The 16092-nt window shown below is 42.1% G+C and overlaps 2 protein-coding genes across 6 annotated transcripts in view; one reads left to right on the plus strand and one right to left on the minus strand.

The window, feature by feature from the left end:
* CTBP1 (C-terminal binding protein 1) overlaps window positions 1-3822 on the minus strand; it is a 235048-nt gene extending 231226 nt beyond the window's left edge. The window contains exon 1 of one of the 2 annotated variants that reach the window (XM_057376207.1): window positions 3713-3822. The gene's annotated coding sequence lies outside the window, so the exon portion shown is untranslated. The remainder of the gene's footprint in view (window positions 1-3712) is intronic. The other variant, XM_057376206.1, reaches the window with a different exon arrangement.
* Window positions 3823-4466: 644 nt separating this feature from the next.
* Window positions 4467-16092, plus strand: part of MAEA (macrophage erythroblast attacher, E3 ubiquitin ligase) — a 49432-nt gene continuing 37806 nt past the window's right edge. For 2 of the 4 annotated variants that reach the window (XM_057376217.1, XM_057376218.1), the window contains exon 1: window positions 4530-4639. In XM_057376217.1, coding sequence (XP_057232200.1) covers window positions 4571-4639 — 69 coding nt within the window. In that variant the 5' untranslated portion in view covers window positions 4530-4570. Of the gene's footprint in view, window positions 4490-4529; window positions 4640-12221; window positions 12320-16092 lie in introns of those variants that run through there. The other 2 variants (XM_057376219.1, XM_057376220.1) reach the window with 2 other exon arrangements.

Raw genomic sequence — 16092 nt, forward strand, 5'->3', positions numbered from 1 at the left:
TTATTGTAAAAACTGTGTATCAGCCTAAGCCTGCTGGGCAAGAAAACCAAAGCATAAGTCTTGACTGATATGGAACAGCCAAGACAACATACAGTTCATCTAATCCTTACAAAACTCAAGTCCATCAAAACTTTTCAATCCAAAGGCATTCCTCTGGTCTCTGTGAATTTCTGACTCTGCAGTAGGATACRTGGGACTTAAAATYAATAGCATCCATTAAAATGGAGCCATCCATTAAAAAYATTTGGTTGCTGTGAATAACTCAGTAAAGCGACATCTTCCCCCAATAGCAACTATCTCATTCTCATTATCTTCTAAAAAACCCTATCACTTGACGAATATATATTATTCATATAATAGATGGTGGTTGGATGATTTTTAAGGTCCCYTCCAACCCAAACCATTCTATGATTCCAAATTAGAATCCAATATTAGTACAGATGTCCAATATTAGTACGGGTCATCTCACTTCTGCCTTGCAAGAAGAGCTGCCTGGCATATTTTGAAGTCAAGCTGATCTGATATTAACACCTTGTTCTGTCAATGCTTCGCACAGCAGTTTTTAAAAAATACCAAAGTGTCTCCTATTATAGAAGAAATAGAAGAAAAAATTAACACAGATTAAAGGCAAGGTCCGAAACATTTCACTAACATCAYAACTCATCAGAAGAGTGAGTGATTCTAYTCCTTCATTATAATGGAGAACACATTATAATGGACRATACCATCACCTGCTTGGAGAAAGAGAACTCTACTAAACAGCGGGACATCCTGTGCTTCTTCCCACCTGACCTAGCACAGGGCATCACATCACTGTCTTAGRCCAGTCTTGTCTGCTAATACAAGAAATGATGGTGATACACCCCCACTTCTGCCACCTGGCACAGGGGTTGTAATGGCCACACAGAGGGAGGAGAAGCAAGTGTAATAGTTCAGTTTCTTCAGCATGTGAAAGCAGAGCACTAAGCTCTGCTCTGCTCCACCAAATAACACACAGAGTGTTTATGTTCKTGAAAAGAGACATAATTTGCATGCAGTGTTTAATGGTAGGCAGATGTTTTTCTCTAATCATTAATCTGGAGCAAAGCAGAAGGCTASGGGAAACAAATGAGTAAGGTTCTCCCAAAGGTTTGGAGTGTTCTGTGCACACTGCTTAAGTTAAAGTAACTGCTAATTCACACTAACAAGACACTAAACGAGGACAAACATTAGCACACTGTGATTCAAGTGGACAATAACAAGAAATACAAAATGGAAGCTGATTTTTCATCTTCCTTTTATACCATCAGGRAACAAGGAAAAAAAAACGAGGATACAGTACAAAACTTCTTAGTAGATCCAACTTCATACTTTCTATTGAAGAATAAAGTGGTAGGATTTATAAGAATTCTAAAAAAAAAAGGTATAGAGGCAATTAAAGTAAATTTAATTAAATTAAGATTCAGCTTTACAACTTTGTATGGTAGGTTAAGCAGAAGACTTATTAACCTAGCACTATAGAAAAAAGTACAGCCTTTGTATATTAATAACCATACCCAGGAATAACAATAACAATAAATATTTTGTTTAATTTAGCAGGAAACTACAGATTTTAACAACTTCAAATGATCATTAGCTTATTTCTCATCCTCACATTTATCACACCAACATTTATGCTATAAATCAACAGCTGCAGCCTGAAGTTGAAAGCATGCCAGAAATATGCATAGGTTGTATCAATATTTGCACATGGAGCCTTGAACATAAATTAGTTGACACTCAACACTTCAAGCTTCCTCTCTGAAATTGCAATATTTAAAGGTTAAAGATTAGACATGCTCCCTCTTGTGTTAAACTAAGAATACACGAATCCATGCTGTTTYCTCTGACATGATGGTTGCTTGGCCATCTGTTCCATTAGCAACCCCTTTAGCTCTGGCTACTAATGYCTGACAAACCTTCACCAAWAAYCMTCCAGTTTAAAGACARATACAGTCTGAGCACATAACCTGTATCCACAGAGTATCTGTGTTACATTAAATTAGCTACTGTATTATCAGAAAGGATCATTTAAGAGATTACATATAAACGAAACCTGTTGCAAGTATCTTGGACAAATACATCCATTACTTGATCAATTACATGGCAAGTCACATTTCTTCAGTCCCCATAAACATCACAGAGTTAAAGTATGCCAAGTTCAAGCTGTTCAGTAACATTAATCATGGGGAATACCGAAGAGCAAATTTCCTTCTAAATATTAGCTTACAGGATATTTAAGACAGACAGGAAGAACAGGAATATTTTACAATGCCACATAATTATGCTTGTAAATACAGCAACAATTGAGCAAAGTTTTCGATCCTCCACCCAAGCAGCTCAGGGTGAACCATTCCCCACACAGAAYCCTAATGGAATCAAAATCCCCCTTATACAAATGCTCTTGCAGGATCTGGTCCCAAGATCGTGTCTAGACATGAATGCTAATCCCAGGTGTAACTCACAMGAAAGTTTTACTAACACACTTCTCAAACAAAAGCTTTGCACCTGGTGTGGGCTTGGTAAATTATGTTTAGGCAGACATTTGCTGATTATGGTCAGCACACGGCTGAATGTTAGGGCAGCCGTGAGAAAATATSAGTAWATAGTTCATMGTTGAGAGCTGAAGAGAATCTAACACTCAACWAAATGACTTCCCACATTTCCATTTATTTATCCCCAGCCCTTTGTGGTGGATAGATGCTTTCAGTGCARTGAGGTCTATGCACATCAGAAACAATGCCACCAAATATTCTAAGAAATATACTTGCTCTTTCAAACCATGAAAGTTACACGTGTTCACTCCTCCTGGAAGTATTGTTTATTTTCCCACAGTCTTCTGGACACCAGAAAGAAACATGACCACAACGTTTTGAGAAGAGAGAACAAAATCATCATGATTATCGATGGATACAGGGTGTGGGGTCTCTTTTGAGCCTCAAACTGCAGCAGCACACTGCTTGAAGCACATTTGCTGCCAGCGCATCGAGAAACTAAACTTTTGACACCGCCTTCAGCAACTGAATGAAGTTTGTATTTACTGCACGTACAGGTCCCATGGGGACATTTCCCTTTTGCTGAAAGACTGGTGTGATGAAGGTCTGTCCCAAAGCCCGGTGGCACGCACTGGGGTGCCCAAATCACAGAGAGGAGCCGAACTTTGGGACGCATTACCCAGAAAGCAGCTTTTATATTCACAGCCAGAGGACTGATCTCCAAGAGTGGTTTTATTCCCTCACACACACAAGTAGGAACACTTGCACGATCAGGTCCCTTTCTTTTTTTCTTTTTTTTTTTTTCTTTTTTAATGGAAACACTCACGTACGTCCGGCAGAGGAATTAYTGCGCGCTTAAACTGGTGCTTGTCACCTTACAGAGACCGGCCAGAGGTCAGCGGGTCACGCAAAGCCTCTGAGCGCAGCCATGGAGATCCACATCTCCCCGGGGATCCCGCCGGGAGCCCGCGCACCCGCCACAGGAGCCCCGAACTCCGCACCTGTAGCTCCCGGCGGTGCCGGGGGCTGCATCTCCGCTCCCCGGCGCGGCTGCGAGAGCAGAGGGGGCCATGAATAGACCACCAGAGACCGCGGCGGCCGAACGGAGCCACCCTCCCCTCCCCACCCCGACCCCCGCGGGGCGGGCGGGACCGGCCCGGCTGCGGCGGGTGCTGTGCCCGCCCCGCGCCTCCGCTCACCGGGGAAACTCGGCGCCGGCCCGGGGAGCCGAGGGCAGGGGGCTGCCGCCGTCTCCGCTATTTAAACCTCTTCCCGCCGTCTCCGCCTCACTGGCTCCCACTCGCTCCCTCCGCCCCGCGGAACTCACGGGGGGCGGCCCCGCCCCTCACAGTGTACACACAGCCACACACCGCCCGCCGCCCCGCCTGCCCGCCCCAGGAGCGCCGCCTATTGGCTCMGCAGCCTGTCCGTCAACATGAGACGCKACAGCATTGGCTGGAAGTSCTGCCCATCAAAGATCRCCCCGCCTCAYGCCCCGCCCCTCMYCTTCCCGGACACCTCGGGGGTGTTAAAACGGCCGTTTTAAGTCACCAGCAAAATTTACTTTTAGGTCCCGCCCATTGAGTCCCAGAGGAGATTCTGATTGGGCGATGGGAAATCGCTCTCTGCCGCCACTGGCTGGCTGGGTGTCCATAACCCCCTCAAATCCCGCCTATCCCGATGCCGTAATCCCATTTGATTTGTCCGCGCCTCCACGTGGCCCCGCCCATTCTCMCAGTGCTGCCCAATCAGASGCGGCTCCCCAAGCTCTTGGGCGGTGTCAACACYCACGGCGGGGGAACGTGAGAAAGGGCGCCGCTCATTGGCCTGCGCGCCGTCGCTCTCCCTCCGTCCCCGCCCCCATGGAGCGTACCAAGGCGCGGCGGCGCGGGGTGGCGGGGGGCGGTGTTGGTTCGGCCCGTGTCCATGAGGGCCGGGGCGGGGCGCGCGCCGTTTCCCGGCATGCCGCGCGCGCCGTAGGTAGCTCCCGCCGGGACGCGCTGGGAAGGAGGGCGGGAGGGAAGGGAGGGAGGGGGGAGGCCGGTGCCYGATCCAAGATGGCGGTGCAGGAATCAGCCGCTCAGCTCTCAATGACTCTGAAGGTGCAGGAGTACCCCACTCTCAAGGTGGGTGCCGGGCCGCCCCCGGCGTGGGGGGACCGCGTTTAACGCCCTCAGCGTCCCGCCCGAGCAGCGCTGAGGGGGGAGCCCCTTCTCCCCTCCTTCCTCCCCACCTCGGGAGCCCCGGGGCTGTGGGGTGGAGGTTTTGCGAGCTATTCCCATCACGCAGTTCCCGCCTGTCCCCGTTTTTCCTYGGCTTGACGTCTCGGCTGGTGCCGCTCCGCTGCTGCTCTTCCCATCCCCCTCCGCGGAGGGAGAGGGACGTGCCTGGAATATGCGGCTCTTCCCGGGTGTCTCTTTGCCCTGAGGGGACGGGGGAGGCCCCCGGGCCAMGCTGGGGACACAAAAAGACCTGGAAGGGAGCTGGGAGAGAAGTGAGGTCCCTGTGGTCGCGGGGCGGTGTGAGGGGGGAGTGGGCTCGGACGGAGCCGGGCTGGGGGAGAGGGGTTGGGGCGTGTGAGTGCAACATTCTCCCTCAGGAACACCGAGGGCTGCCTGAAGTGCTCATCCCAGATGATTATCTGGATCTACGTGGCGTTGTTAGGAGACGTGCTAAGGGGGAGGGAGTGGAGGTGGCAGTATAATATGGTTCCCTGGCTACTTGGTCCCCCGAAGATGGAGATGAGCTTAAAATATAAAAAGGGACAGACGTACTGGAGGGCTGTGGAGGCGAATAAGCAAAATACAGTTTGGTAAAAGCTGTTCCTTGAGATACTGGGTCTGCCTGCAGGATGGAGGTCTCCTAAGGCTGYATGGGTGGTTTTGGGCTTTCACCAGGTGGTGTGAGGCAGGTGAAGGACTCAGSGATGACCTTAACGCTCAGTGCCTYCGAGAACTGTTGAACTGCAAGGATGATGCTCATAGGAATCAACGGAAACCTTTGTTTGAAGTCTCRTGTTGTATATACAGAAGGTATATCACATTAATAGCAGTAACTGTGGAAGGAACCTGGGAGAAGTATCTGTATTGCAAAATGCTCATTTAAACATCTCTTGTGTCAGTGTATCCACATTTTGCTGTCTATAGAATATGTTTATGCAAAGTCAACTTTGTTGTGCTGAGATCATGCTGTGCTTTTGCACGCCGAGCATTGTGTGCTCTTTGCAGTGTTGGTTCTGCAGGCTCTCTGGCCGTGTTCCTCTTGTGCACGTCCTCCTTCACTAGCTCCATTTTGCTGGGGTCCCGAGAAGCAGAAGGATAAAGTGTTTCTCATTTTACATGTGAACGCTCCTTTCTGTCACTCAGAAGTACTTGAAGCTAACAACATCAGGCTTAAATTTTAAAATAGCTGTAAAGAGCACTCTAGCACTTTCCATAGCCAGAACAATGTGAAGGCATTTCATGTTAAGAAAATTGTTTTAAGATTGCATTTTAGGTGTATTCGAGTTGTTACCACAGCTTTGGTTGCTGCATTCCTGAAAATTACTGGCAGTGAGGATCAGTGAGTTTTTTGTTTTGGTACTTAAGATGAATTGTCAAGGTGCCAGCCATTTAAAAGGTAGAGAATATTTTGGACTAATTCTTTTATTTCCACAAGCATTCTTTTTCCCTAAAATATCTCAAGAAAAATATACATAACTGARTGGAATGTTGTTTGCAAAGTTAGCAAGCTAAATAGTAAGCGGGTSAGACACCCTTGCACTAAAMCTCTTAATTTCCAAGCAAATTATGAGGTGATGTTTATTGACTCTTCCCAGCAGCCATTCAACTTCTGGGTTGTTCCTGTAATCTTTAACAACATTTTTCATTGTTTAAAAAAACCTGCCAGAACAGTGTCTGCTCAAATCTTTTGAATGTGTCCTGTGAAATGTTCTTAGCTGTGAGTCATATATCAAAACATTTCAGTGGTGGAGGTGAAAATGCAGCACAGGAAAATGAACACTAAGGTTAAAGTCTACTTCAGTAAGTTGATATCAAATCCCATTTTGCACTTAGGAGTCAACTGCCTACAAGTTTCTGTGGGACTGTGACTCTGTGAATTTTTATTTCCAGTTTATTCAAATGCTGTTTAAAATGAATATGTATCACCATTTTTTTTTGTTCACCAGCACAGTAGCTCAAATATTTCTCTTGGAGCTCTGGACACTGGTGATTTTCCCTTATGTGAGTAAAATATAAAAGCTTGCAGACTTGTATTTATATCCTTCCTGTTTCCTCCCTCAAGCTTCCTCATGCCAGCATCACTAGATAATAGTTGTGTAATAGTTCTACATTTACAGTATGTTCCACAGAGCGCTTTTCATGTGAAAGAGCGCTTCAAACTGCAGAGGGAAATCCCTGTTCCATAGCTAAATTGTGGTTGCTGCTGGAGTGGAAATACTTCAGCCATTCTTCAGCAGTTCAGCTCAGGGGAAGTAAATAGAGTTCTTCAGCTGAATCTACAGAAGCTCTTTAAGTGTACAAAATAATTCTTGAATATTTTCCCCCACCCCTTCCAGTCCCTTCTCAAGGACAAGAAGGTTGTCAGCTATTCTTCTACCAAACTGCTGTGGAATCTTTTTTTTTAAATCCTACTGATGRGGAATTCTGCTAGTCTCAGATGAGAGCACRTAAGATGAAAGCTGGCAATTTGAAAACGAATGAATGCAAACATTGTTATCATAGTTCTTTGCTGAAACTAATAAACAAGTGATGACAAGAAGCTGGATAATTCAWCCGTATCTTTAGAAGTATGAATAATTATTAAACTGATAGCAAGCTGTATGGACTAAGACCTCAAAACTGGAAGATGGGAGACCCAAAAGAGAATGATCATTTTTGAAAATACTCTGGGTTGTTTGTTGGCAAGCAATTTAGGGTTAGCTGCACTGCCACTGCTTTAAAAAAAAGTTGATCAACAGGAGAGTTTTAGAAGCACAGGATATGTGAGCACCTTCTCAGAGTTGCTGTTTGGCTTTTTTTGTTGGCAGCTCTGTCAGGGAAAATACTRGCAACAGATTTACTAAGATAGTAATTTCTCATGGAAATGCAGTATTTATCGGATTGTTATAGGGAAACGTGTAGGRGACTGGGATATATGATGTGCATATTGTTTCTATTCTGAGTCCACAGAGGACTGAGGTTAGGAAGGACCTCTGGAGACAATTAGTCCAGTAGCCYGGCCTCTGAGCAGGGTCAGCTAGAGCAGGTTTCTCAGTATTGTGCCCAGACTGTTCTCAATTATGTCCCAAGATGGAGACTCCAGCCTTTCTTGGCAAACCTATTCCAGTGTTTTGTTGTTGGGTTACTCAAAAAAAAAAGAAAAGAATCTTTTGTTTGTAAAAAATGTTCTGTATTTCAGTTTGTGCCCAYTGCCTGTTGTACTTTTATGGTGCACTGATGAGAAGAGCGTGGCTCCATTGTCTTTGTTGTCCTCAYCAGGTATCCATACACTTTGATAAGGCTTCCCCTGAGCCTTTTGGGTTGAATGATCCCAGCTGGCTCAGCCCTTCTTCCCATGTCACATTCTCCAATCTGTTAGTGATCTATGYGGCATTCTCTTTACTCATTCTAGTGTGTTTCTGTTGTACTGGGGAGCCAAAACTGGACACTACACTTTGGGTGGGTTTAAATTCTAGTTACAATAAGAGGGGAAAGATCACGTTCCTTGACCCTCTGGCYGTGTTTTTCCTGATGTAGCCTGAGTTGCTGTTGGTAGCCTTTGCTGCAGAGGCACATTGCTGTCATGTGCAACTTGTTCAGCAGGACCCAAGGCTCTGTTCTATAAAGTTACATTCCAGGCTGTTGGTCTCCAGCATGTCCTGGTACAAAGGGTTGTTTTTTTTTTCAAATGTAAGACTTTATGTTTCCATTTGTGAGATACTTGTTTTCCCATTTCTCCAGCCTGGTGAGATCTGCCTGAAATGCACCACAACCACCTGGCATGTTAAGGGATCCTCCCCGTTTTGTATCATTTGCAAACTGGGGAGGTGYACTTTGACCTCTCATCCAGGTCACTAATGAAGATGTCAAATAGTTCAGATCAACTTTTTTGCCCACTGAAGCAGAAGAGGTGCAAGATTAATTTTTTKCATAACTGGTTGCAGTATTTTATTTTTTTCCCATGTTTATAAGCTTTACTGCAAGTTGGACTTGAACAGCATTTTCAGATGATGTCAAAACTTTGAACATGTAACAGCAAAAGTTGTTCAGTGAAAGTGGTTCAAGCAGAACTTGAGAAAGACAGAAGTAACACTTGTACCATTTAGTTCGTTGTCTGTACATCAATTTAAAAAAATGTGTATTGTGTTAAAGTCATGGAATGGTCTGGGTTGGAAGGGACCTTAAAGATCATCTTGTTCCACCCCTCCTGCCAAGGTCAGGGACACCTTCCACTAGACCAAATTGCTCAAAGGCTTATCTAACCTGGCCTTGAACAATTCCAGGGAGGAGACATCCACAACTTTTCTGGACAGCCTGTTCCAGTGTTTTACCATCCTCATAATAAAAAGATTTCTTCCTCATATCTAATCTAAACCTGACCTCTTTTAGTTTGAAGCCATTTCCCCTAGTCCTGTCATGATGTGCTGTTGTAAAATCTCCCATTCCAGCTTTCTTGTAGGCCCCTTTTTAGTTTATCTCATTTATTAAGTGCTTTTCTAACAGAAGGTTGGCAGAAGCAGCTAAACCCGGATGTTGGTAACAGTCAGCTCTGCACTAACTCGTCATGAATACTTATCTCACACTAAATCCATCTTCAACCTGGGTACTCTGACTCACCAAGTGCATTGAATGTCCACGCTGAGCGTTCCTGTGCTGCTGAATAATGCACTTCCTGTTTTGACACAACACAAAGTGTGACATCTTTTMTACTGCTGTTGTTTTTCTGCASTAGGCTATGTTCTAAGAAATGCTGTGTTTTAAGAAAAATCCAATACTGTGGGACTTGGTAAGAAGTTTGATGTTTTAAARTAGCTTAAGAAATTGGCTCCTGTTGGTCTCTTTTCCACYCCTGCCCACTCACTATAAAATATATTTTAAAGTGATTAATGAAGGAAGAAAACACAGTGAAAAGACAGTAACAGTGTGCTCATGAGCTAGAGCTATTGCTTGGTTATCAGTACCCCATTGTAGGAAAATAAGGTATTCTCAATCATCTTATGGAAGACYTGTTAGTATCTTCAAAGTGAATACTTATCTGATGTTGCAATTCCTATTTGCATCATACTTGTTTTTCACAGGCCACCTCTCCTGTGATCTTGTGAGTTTGGTTTGTATATGTTTTCTGGTATAGGAGTGATTAGTTTGTATGGTAAGCTAGCATGCTGGAGTCTTTAAAAGTTGACATTAAGCAGGAATATTTGAGTCTTAGCATAGTGAGTGTTTTTCAAGAGCTGGGAGACAAAAGTAAAGATGAGCTTCAAACATTTGCTACTTATTGTAACAGGAGGAAAATGCTTTACTTGGTGTGCTCCCTAATCATCTTCCTATTGTCTTTCAAATCAGTAGTTCCTATATAATCATCATAAGAGTGTGCCTTTTGGGCTCACAGATTTAGGGGAGTACTGTTCTGGCAGATGGGTATTTGCTGTAAGGACACACTGACAGGATCCATCAGTCCTTGTTAAGTCAAAAAGCTGCCTGCATTGTACATTTGGCCTCCCACAACTTAGAGCCTGAAGATGCACTGTGTGGGAAGTATTTGCTAACCCAGAATGTGAAATATGCTACGGTAATTRTTTACTTTCAATGCGTGATATTTGATATAAATAAAGCATTCTTTTTGTTAAGATACTTTTGTTTGATAGCCAGTAATTGTAACTGCTTCACAACTTGTTTTGATTTACCTCAGGTTTTTTTAAGGGCTCTGTGGATTTACRTGACTGTTAAATTAGTGAAAATTAACATAAAACAGATAATACATTGAGTAGAACTTTGGTCGTTCATACGTTCTGATATGGGTCTGCTAATTTCAATCAATAATCCTTAACTGTTTCACAAGAAATGCTGTCACTTTGACTGTAATAGATTATTTTAGGAGCAATCTGATTGGAAATGAGATCTCTAGCTGGTATAATGGTGTCTGGACTGTGCAAATGCACAGAAGGACAGCGACCTCTTTCATTTAAAGAGGTGGTGCTGTGATTAAAATGAACAAGTATTTGGAAAAGAAAGAAGAATCAAAASAAATGGGTGGACTTRTRTAGGACACAGACCTACTGAGTGACCTTAGCTTTGCAACTCAGCTGCTTCTTTGGACAGAGAGCAATGCTTAGGTTCTTGTTAGTACACCAGTATTCCTASTAAAAGAAGAAAAGCAGAGAAATTTGAGGTTTAAGTCCAGGGTGGCAGCTGTAACAAGTGCATTGAAAAGATTGGCCTCYGATGTCCCCAGGGTGGCTCCAGACAGGGCTCTAATGGCTGTCAACTTCCTTACATAAGGTTGTAAGATCATTTTCTCAATTTTCTCTTTGTAAAGCACTTAATTTTCTTGTAGCCTTGTTCAAAAGTTCATGATATATTCAGAAATAAGTTACATGCAGTTTGTTTAACAGGATAATATTTTAAAGGAGTGTGATTGCTTCTGTTGACTAAGTATGTGTGTAGCAGATGAATAGTCCAAGATTTTTTGCTGCTGATTCTCTCCTGTATTGAAGTAGCAGCTTTGAATAATATAATGATGRTTTCTTTCTAGACACARCTGCTCTAGAATACACAATACTGTCTTCCTGAGTTGTAAAACTGACTTGGTTTTTAACCAAGGCAAGCTACTAGGCTATACACTTCAAAAACATTGAAACTGTTTTTAAGAAGAACTATTTTTTTAAAATCCAGATTACCACCAGCTGCTTTTAGGCTTATGAAATTGGATCTATATCTCTTCAAGATTTTATTTTAATGTTTTTACCTAATTAACCTAAACCTAGACATTATTCTAAGCCATCTATTCCTGAAATATACTACTACTCTTTTCTTTTAACTTTATTTTCATTTTCTGATTTTGCCTAGAYTAAAGAAAAACTATTACTATTTCAAGGAATTGGTAWGAGCTACTCATCAGAAGAGTTAGTTCACTGAATAAGTGGTGATATCATTTACATTTTGGATAAGTCCAGCGACAAATACTGATGCTGACTCTGATCTGAAGTAATYCAAGAATYGTTGAGGAAAACATGAAGTACATAAAAATACAGAATTTCAGTAATTCTTTATGGAAATGCTTGTTATTGCTTTGAGGGAAAATTTTCAATAGTTTATTGTACYCTGCCTCATTTTTCTATGGCATCATATATAATAGATGTCCTCTGYTTTTCTGTTTTGTTGGAAGGGTGAGCATGGTGATCGAATTTAGTGTCAAGGAAACAGCTTAATGCTTGAAGGTGTTTCTTGTGGGGTTTAGTTTTTCTCTTGACACTGTTTACTAAAATTCTTCAGGAGATGCTTAGTTCTTCTTACATGTTCCTGTATTTCCTTGTTCTTGTTGCCTTCTTTGCTTCTACTTTTTTGAAAAGCAATTTCATCACTGCACTTCTCTTTGTTTTCCCTAGCTGTCTGGCCAGACTTAATTTCATGTAGGGGCATTTGAAAAAAAGCTTATTTATATCCTAAAGTCTTCAGCTGAATCATCTTGGAGACCTGTAGATTCATACAAATCTCTGGTGCTTTTCAGGTGTTATAAGCTAACACAGTTGAGGAGAGGAAGCACACCATTTTTCTGACCCTTGAAAGGAGAGCATAGTTCTGTAATGGTTCCCCCCACCTAATCTGGTAGGACTTTTTATTTTGTATTTCTTGAAATGCWTTTTTTTTGTTCCCTGTAGTTACTTCATGTACTTGATAAGATTTAAAAAATCCATTTCTAACTCCCCCCTGCTCATGACTAGGTTAATTTGAAAAGGTACACAGTGTAGGTTTTTATGTTTATTTAAAAATCACATTTTATGTRGGAAGGACTTACTTTCAGCCAAGGTACTTAACACTGAGGAAGGATAATGCACACAGAGATCTTGTAAAGTCAGGATATATAGTTAGAAGTTCCCTGCATGTGAGTTAGTACGAGTTAGACCCATAACTTCTTCCAAATACAGAAGGAAAATTTATGATCTTTACAGAATTTCAAACCTACATGAAAGATGCTTGTTTCTGTTGTCTATACCATTTTCTGTGAAAATCGGTTTTTAGAAAAGAAATCTTTGAAAATTCCTGTTAACAGGAGTCTGGGGAATAGTTAATGGTTTTACTTGTGAAACAAAATATTTCTTTCTTCACTTCACTTTTTTGAAATCTCACTTTCACTCTATAATTCTCAACAACCAAACGAYAGCTATACAAACTGGTTTTAGCTTTTTTTTCTCCTGCATCTCAACTAGTTTCATACACGCTGTTATTGTTGGCTAGAAACATTTTGATTAATGTTGTGGTCTGAAAGAGATCAATTGTGTTTTCATTTCCATTTTTATTTGGAGTTCCTTAGGTTTAAATCTACATAAGAAAAGAAGGAATTTGGGCAGTGTGACGAGATATATAGAATTGGTGTGCTAAAGGTCTAGGGTAAGGCTGAAGATTTGGGGAAGAATAAAGGCTTACACTTTTGGCAAAACTTCAGTCATGAAAGAAAAGTGTAATTCAGTCTATCGGTATTGCTCTGTACCAGTTAGAAAAACTTGGGGGCAGCATCAAGATGGTGTTTGAAATTTCATGCAGTGGCCATTAGATTTAGGCCTAACATCCTACACTTCTAAAGGAGTAGAAATGCAACATGTAACACTTGCTTTAAAAAACTTGGCTTGGGAGAAATCCCTTCCTTCTGTGTTCAGTCCTCCTCTTAAATCTCTGATAAATGCTRTGGTAGTCTGAGGATTTTGTTGGATAGCTGGGGGAGAAAGACAAAATAGAAGACTGTCTCTGTTCTACTTTAAGTAAAATTTTAGTAAGATTCTTAATGTATGTAATTGATTTTTCCCTTCAAACCAATGGCTTATTGATACAGAAATAGTATCCTGACTAATCAAATATGGAATAATGTACATCAGTTAATGTGACTTTTAAAAAGTGCATGCCATGTAAAGATATTGAAGTTGTTTTTTCAAAAATTGAAGAAGGCAGTGAGGTGAACTTGGTTGATAGTTTATACATTTAACTGAGTGTTTCATGGAGATAAGCCTTACCAGGAATTCTTGCAAGGTAGACTGAAGTCCTTATGTTGATAAGGAACGAGGCAAGACAAAAAACAAACATCAAGATTTAGTAGCCAGCCTCTGTAATGGAGGAAGATTGGTGTTAGGATTCTGCTGGCATCCTGGTGGTATTCAGCTWTTTGCACAGCCTGGAGGAAAGAGTGAGTGCTGAGATGAAGCAGTCTCCTTGATGATACTAAGGTAATTGAGGTATTACAGATATAGCCCAAATGTGAAGCATTTGAGAAAAATYGTGAGACTGGATGGGTGTTAAAATACATTAAATTCAGTATAGACAAGTGCAGTGTGATATAGCTTTTAGGTATAGTGGAAAGAAAATTAATCCTAGTCTTATATATATAATGAACTGGAAATTTACCATAATTCCTCAGTGGGATCTTAGGGCTAATAATGAATGTTTTCTGTGAGTAGTCAGGTTACTGTTGACAAACACATAACAGAAGTGTTGGGAAAGGGAAGAAGGGCGAACTCATTACACAGCAATTAAAATCCAGGGTTTCTTCTTCTCTCAAGCAGTATGAGTTACGCTTATTTTCTCCCTTTTCTTATCCTGCAAAAAGGATGTAGTAGAACTGGAAAATGTCTACAGAAGGGCAAGAATATTTAGAGAGATGGAAAGTCTGTCTTCAAGGAATGGCTTAGAAAAAGCCTCTTCAGTCTCAAGATATGTGAGAAGTATGTCCCTTTTTTKCTTCTGAAACAAGAAAGTGTTTCAAATTAGTTAAAAGGTCCATACCGAAAAGTATTTCTTCACATAGTTGTGAGCCTGTGAAATGTCTCAAAACAGGATGTTGCAGTGCTGAAACTCAGGTAAATGGCAACCAGCAGAGTTCGTGAGTGAGAAACACCCTGTGGTGTTTCTACTATCAAATTCTCATCTCTGGCTCAAGAAGTCCAAAGAGACTATTTGGGATTATAAGTAACTTTGTTCTTGCCTTTTTTCAAGTGCCATCCCATTTCTGGATGTCWTTAGAGAAAAGATAGTGACAGAGAGGGAACTTCTGGTGTTATCTAGTATGGTCATTCAGATCTTCATGTGCAAATGTATTTGGTGTCTAAGTTAGCAAATATGAATTCATGAAATTAAGGTAAGAAAGTACTTCTGCAGACAGTGTAAATTCAGGCTTCTGCTTGAACCTTGGCTAACTTCAAAGCAAATCTGAGTTGYTCAGAGTCCTGCCAAGTTCTGAAAGTTTTTGAGGGCAGAGATTCCGTCACCTTTCTGGGCTGCTGTTCCAGTGCTTACCAAGTCTTCTGATTGAAATACTTTTTTTATGTCCAGCTGGAATTTTCTTTAGTGAGAGTTGTCAATTCTGCCTCCTTCCTTTTTGCTCTGTATCTCCGGAAAGTCTGGCTAGCTCTTATCTATGACCTTCACCTTTTGGTAGTAGAAAGCTTCTATCAGATTGTGCTGCTTCCAACTCCCCGTAGCCTTCCCTTCTGCAACGGAAACAAGCCTGCCCCTCTCAGCTTCTCTTAGATTTTTTTTTTTTTTTAATCCTCCAACCAGCTCACTGTTGTGGTGGCAGCCTTCTGGACTCTCTCCAGTTTGTCAGCATCTCTTTTTTAGTGGGAAGGGGGGAGTGACCTGAAAACCAGACTCAGTATTCCAGATGAGTCTGCATGAGTGCTGAGCATAAACAATCACTTCTCTCAATCCACTGCCTTTAGTTTTGCTAGTGCAGCCTGGGATGGGATTAACTTTCATTGCCGCAAGAACCTGTTGCTGATCTATGCCCAACTTGCTGTCTGTCAGGACCTCTACATCTTTTCCTGCMGTGGTGGTTCTAGCCAGTTATTCCATAACCAGTGCTGAAGGCTGGTGTTTTGTACCAGATACAGGGCTGATTTTTGCCTTGATTGTGTTTTGTAAAGTTCTTGATGTGTTTCTCCAGATTGTCATTTTTTCTGAATGGCAGATCTGCCACCCATTTATCAAGCATTCCCCCAGTTTGTCCTCTGTGAACTTTGTGATTGTGTGTTCTGTAGTGCAGATGGTTGAAAATGGCATRTATGTTGGAGCTGATAACATTCTGGGGGAGTCAAGCAGTACTTGTAATTGGCCACCTCAAGATTTAGAACCTCTGACCATTAYTCTTAGAGCCTGACTATGCAGTCAGTCAGTCCCTAACCCATCCTGTATTCAGCCATGCAGTCCATATCTCCCCTGTTTGGCTACAAGTGAGACAATGTCAGAAACATCACTAATATTGGCATGAAAGGCTGCCAGCACGCTTCTGCCTTTCAGAGATAGTCAATTCATCACTGAAAGCAAACASTGTTGTCAGGCTTGATTTGCTTATGACAAATCCGTGCTGGTTATTCCTAGTCACCTTTATAAGC

The sequence above is a fragment of the Malurus melanocephalus genome, unplaced genomic scaffold, assembly GCF_030028575.1.
Source record: "Malurus melanocephalus ecotype Western Australia unplaced genomic scaffold, MMel_1.1 scaffold_274, whole genome shotgun sequence".
Classification (NCBI taxonomy): Eukaryota; Metazoa; Chordata; class Aves; order Passeriformes; family Maluridae; genus Malurus; species Malurus melanocephalus.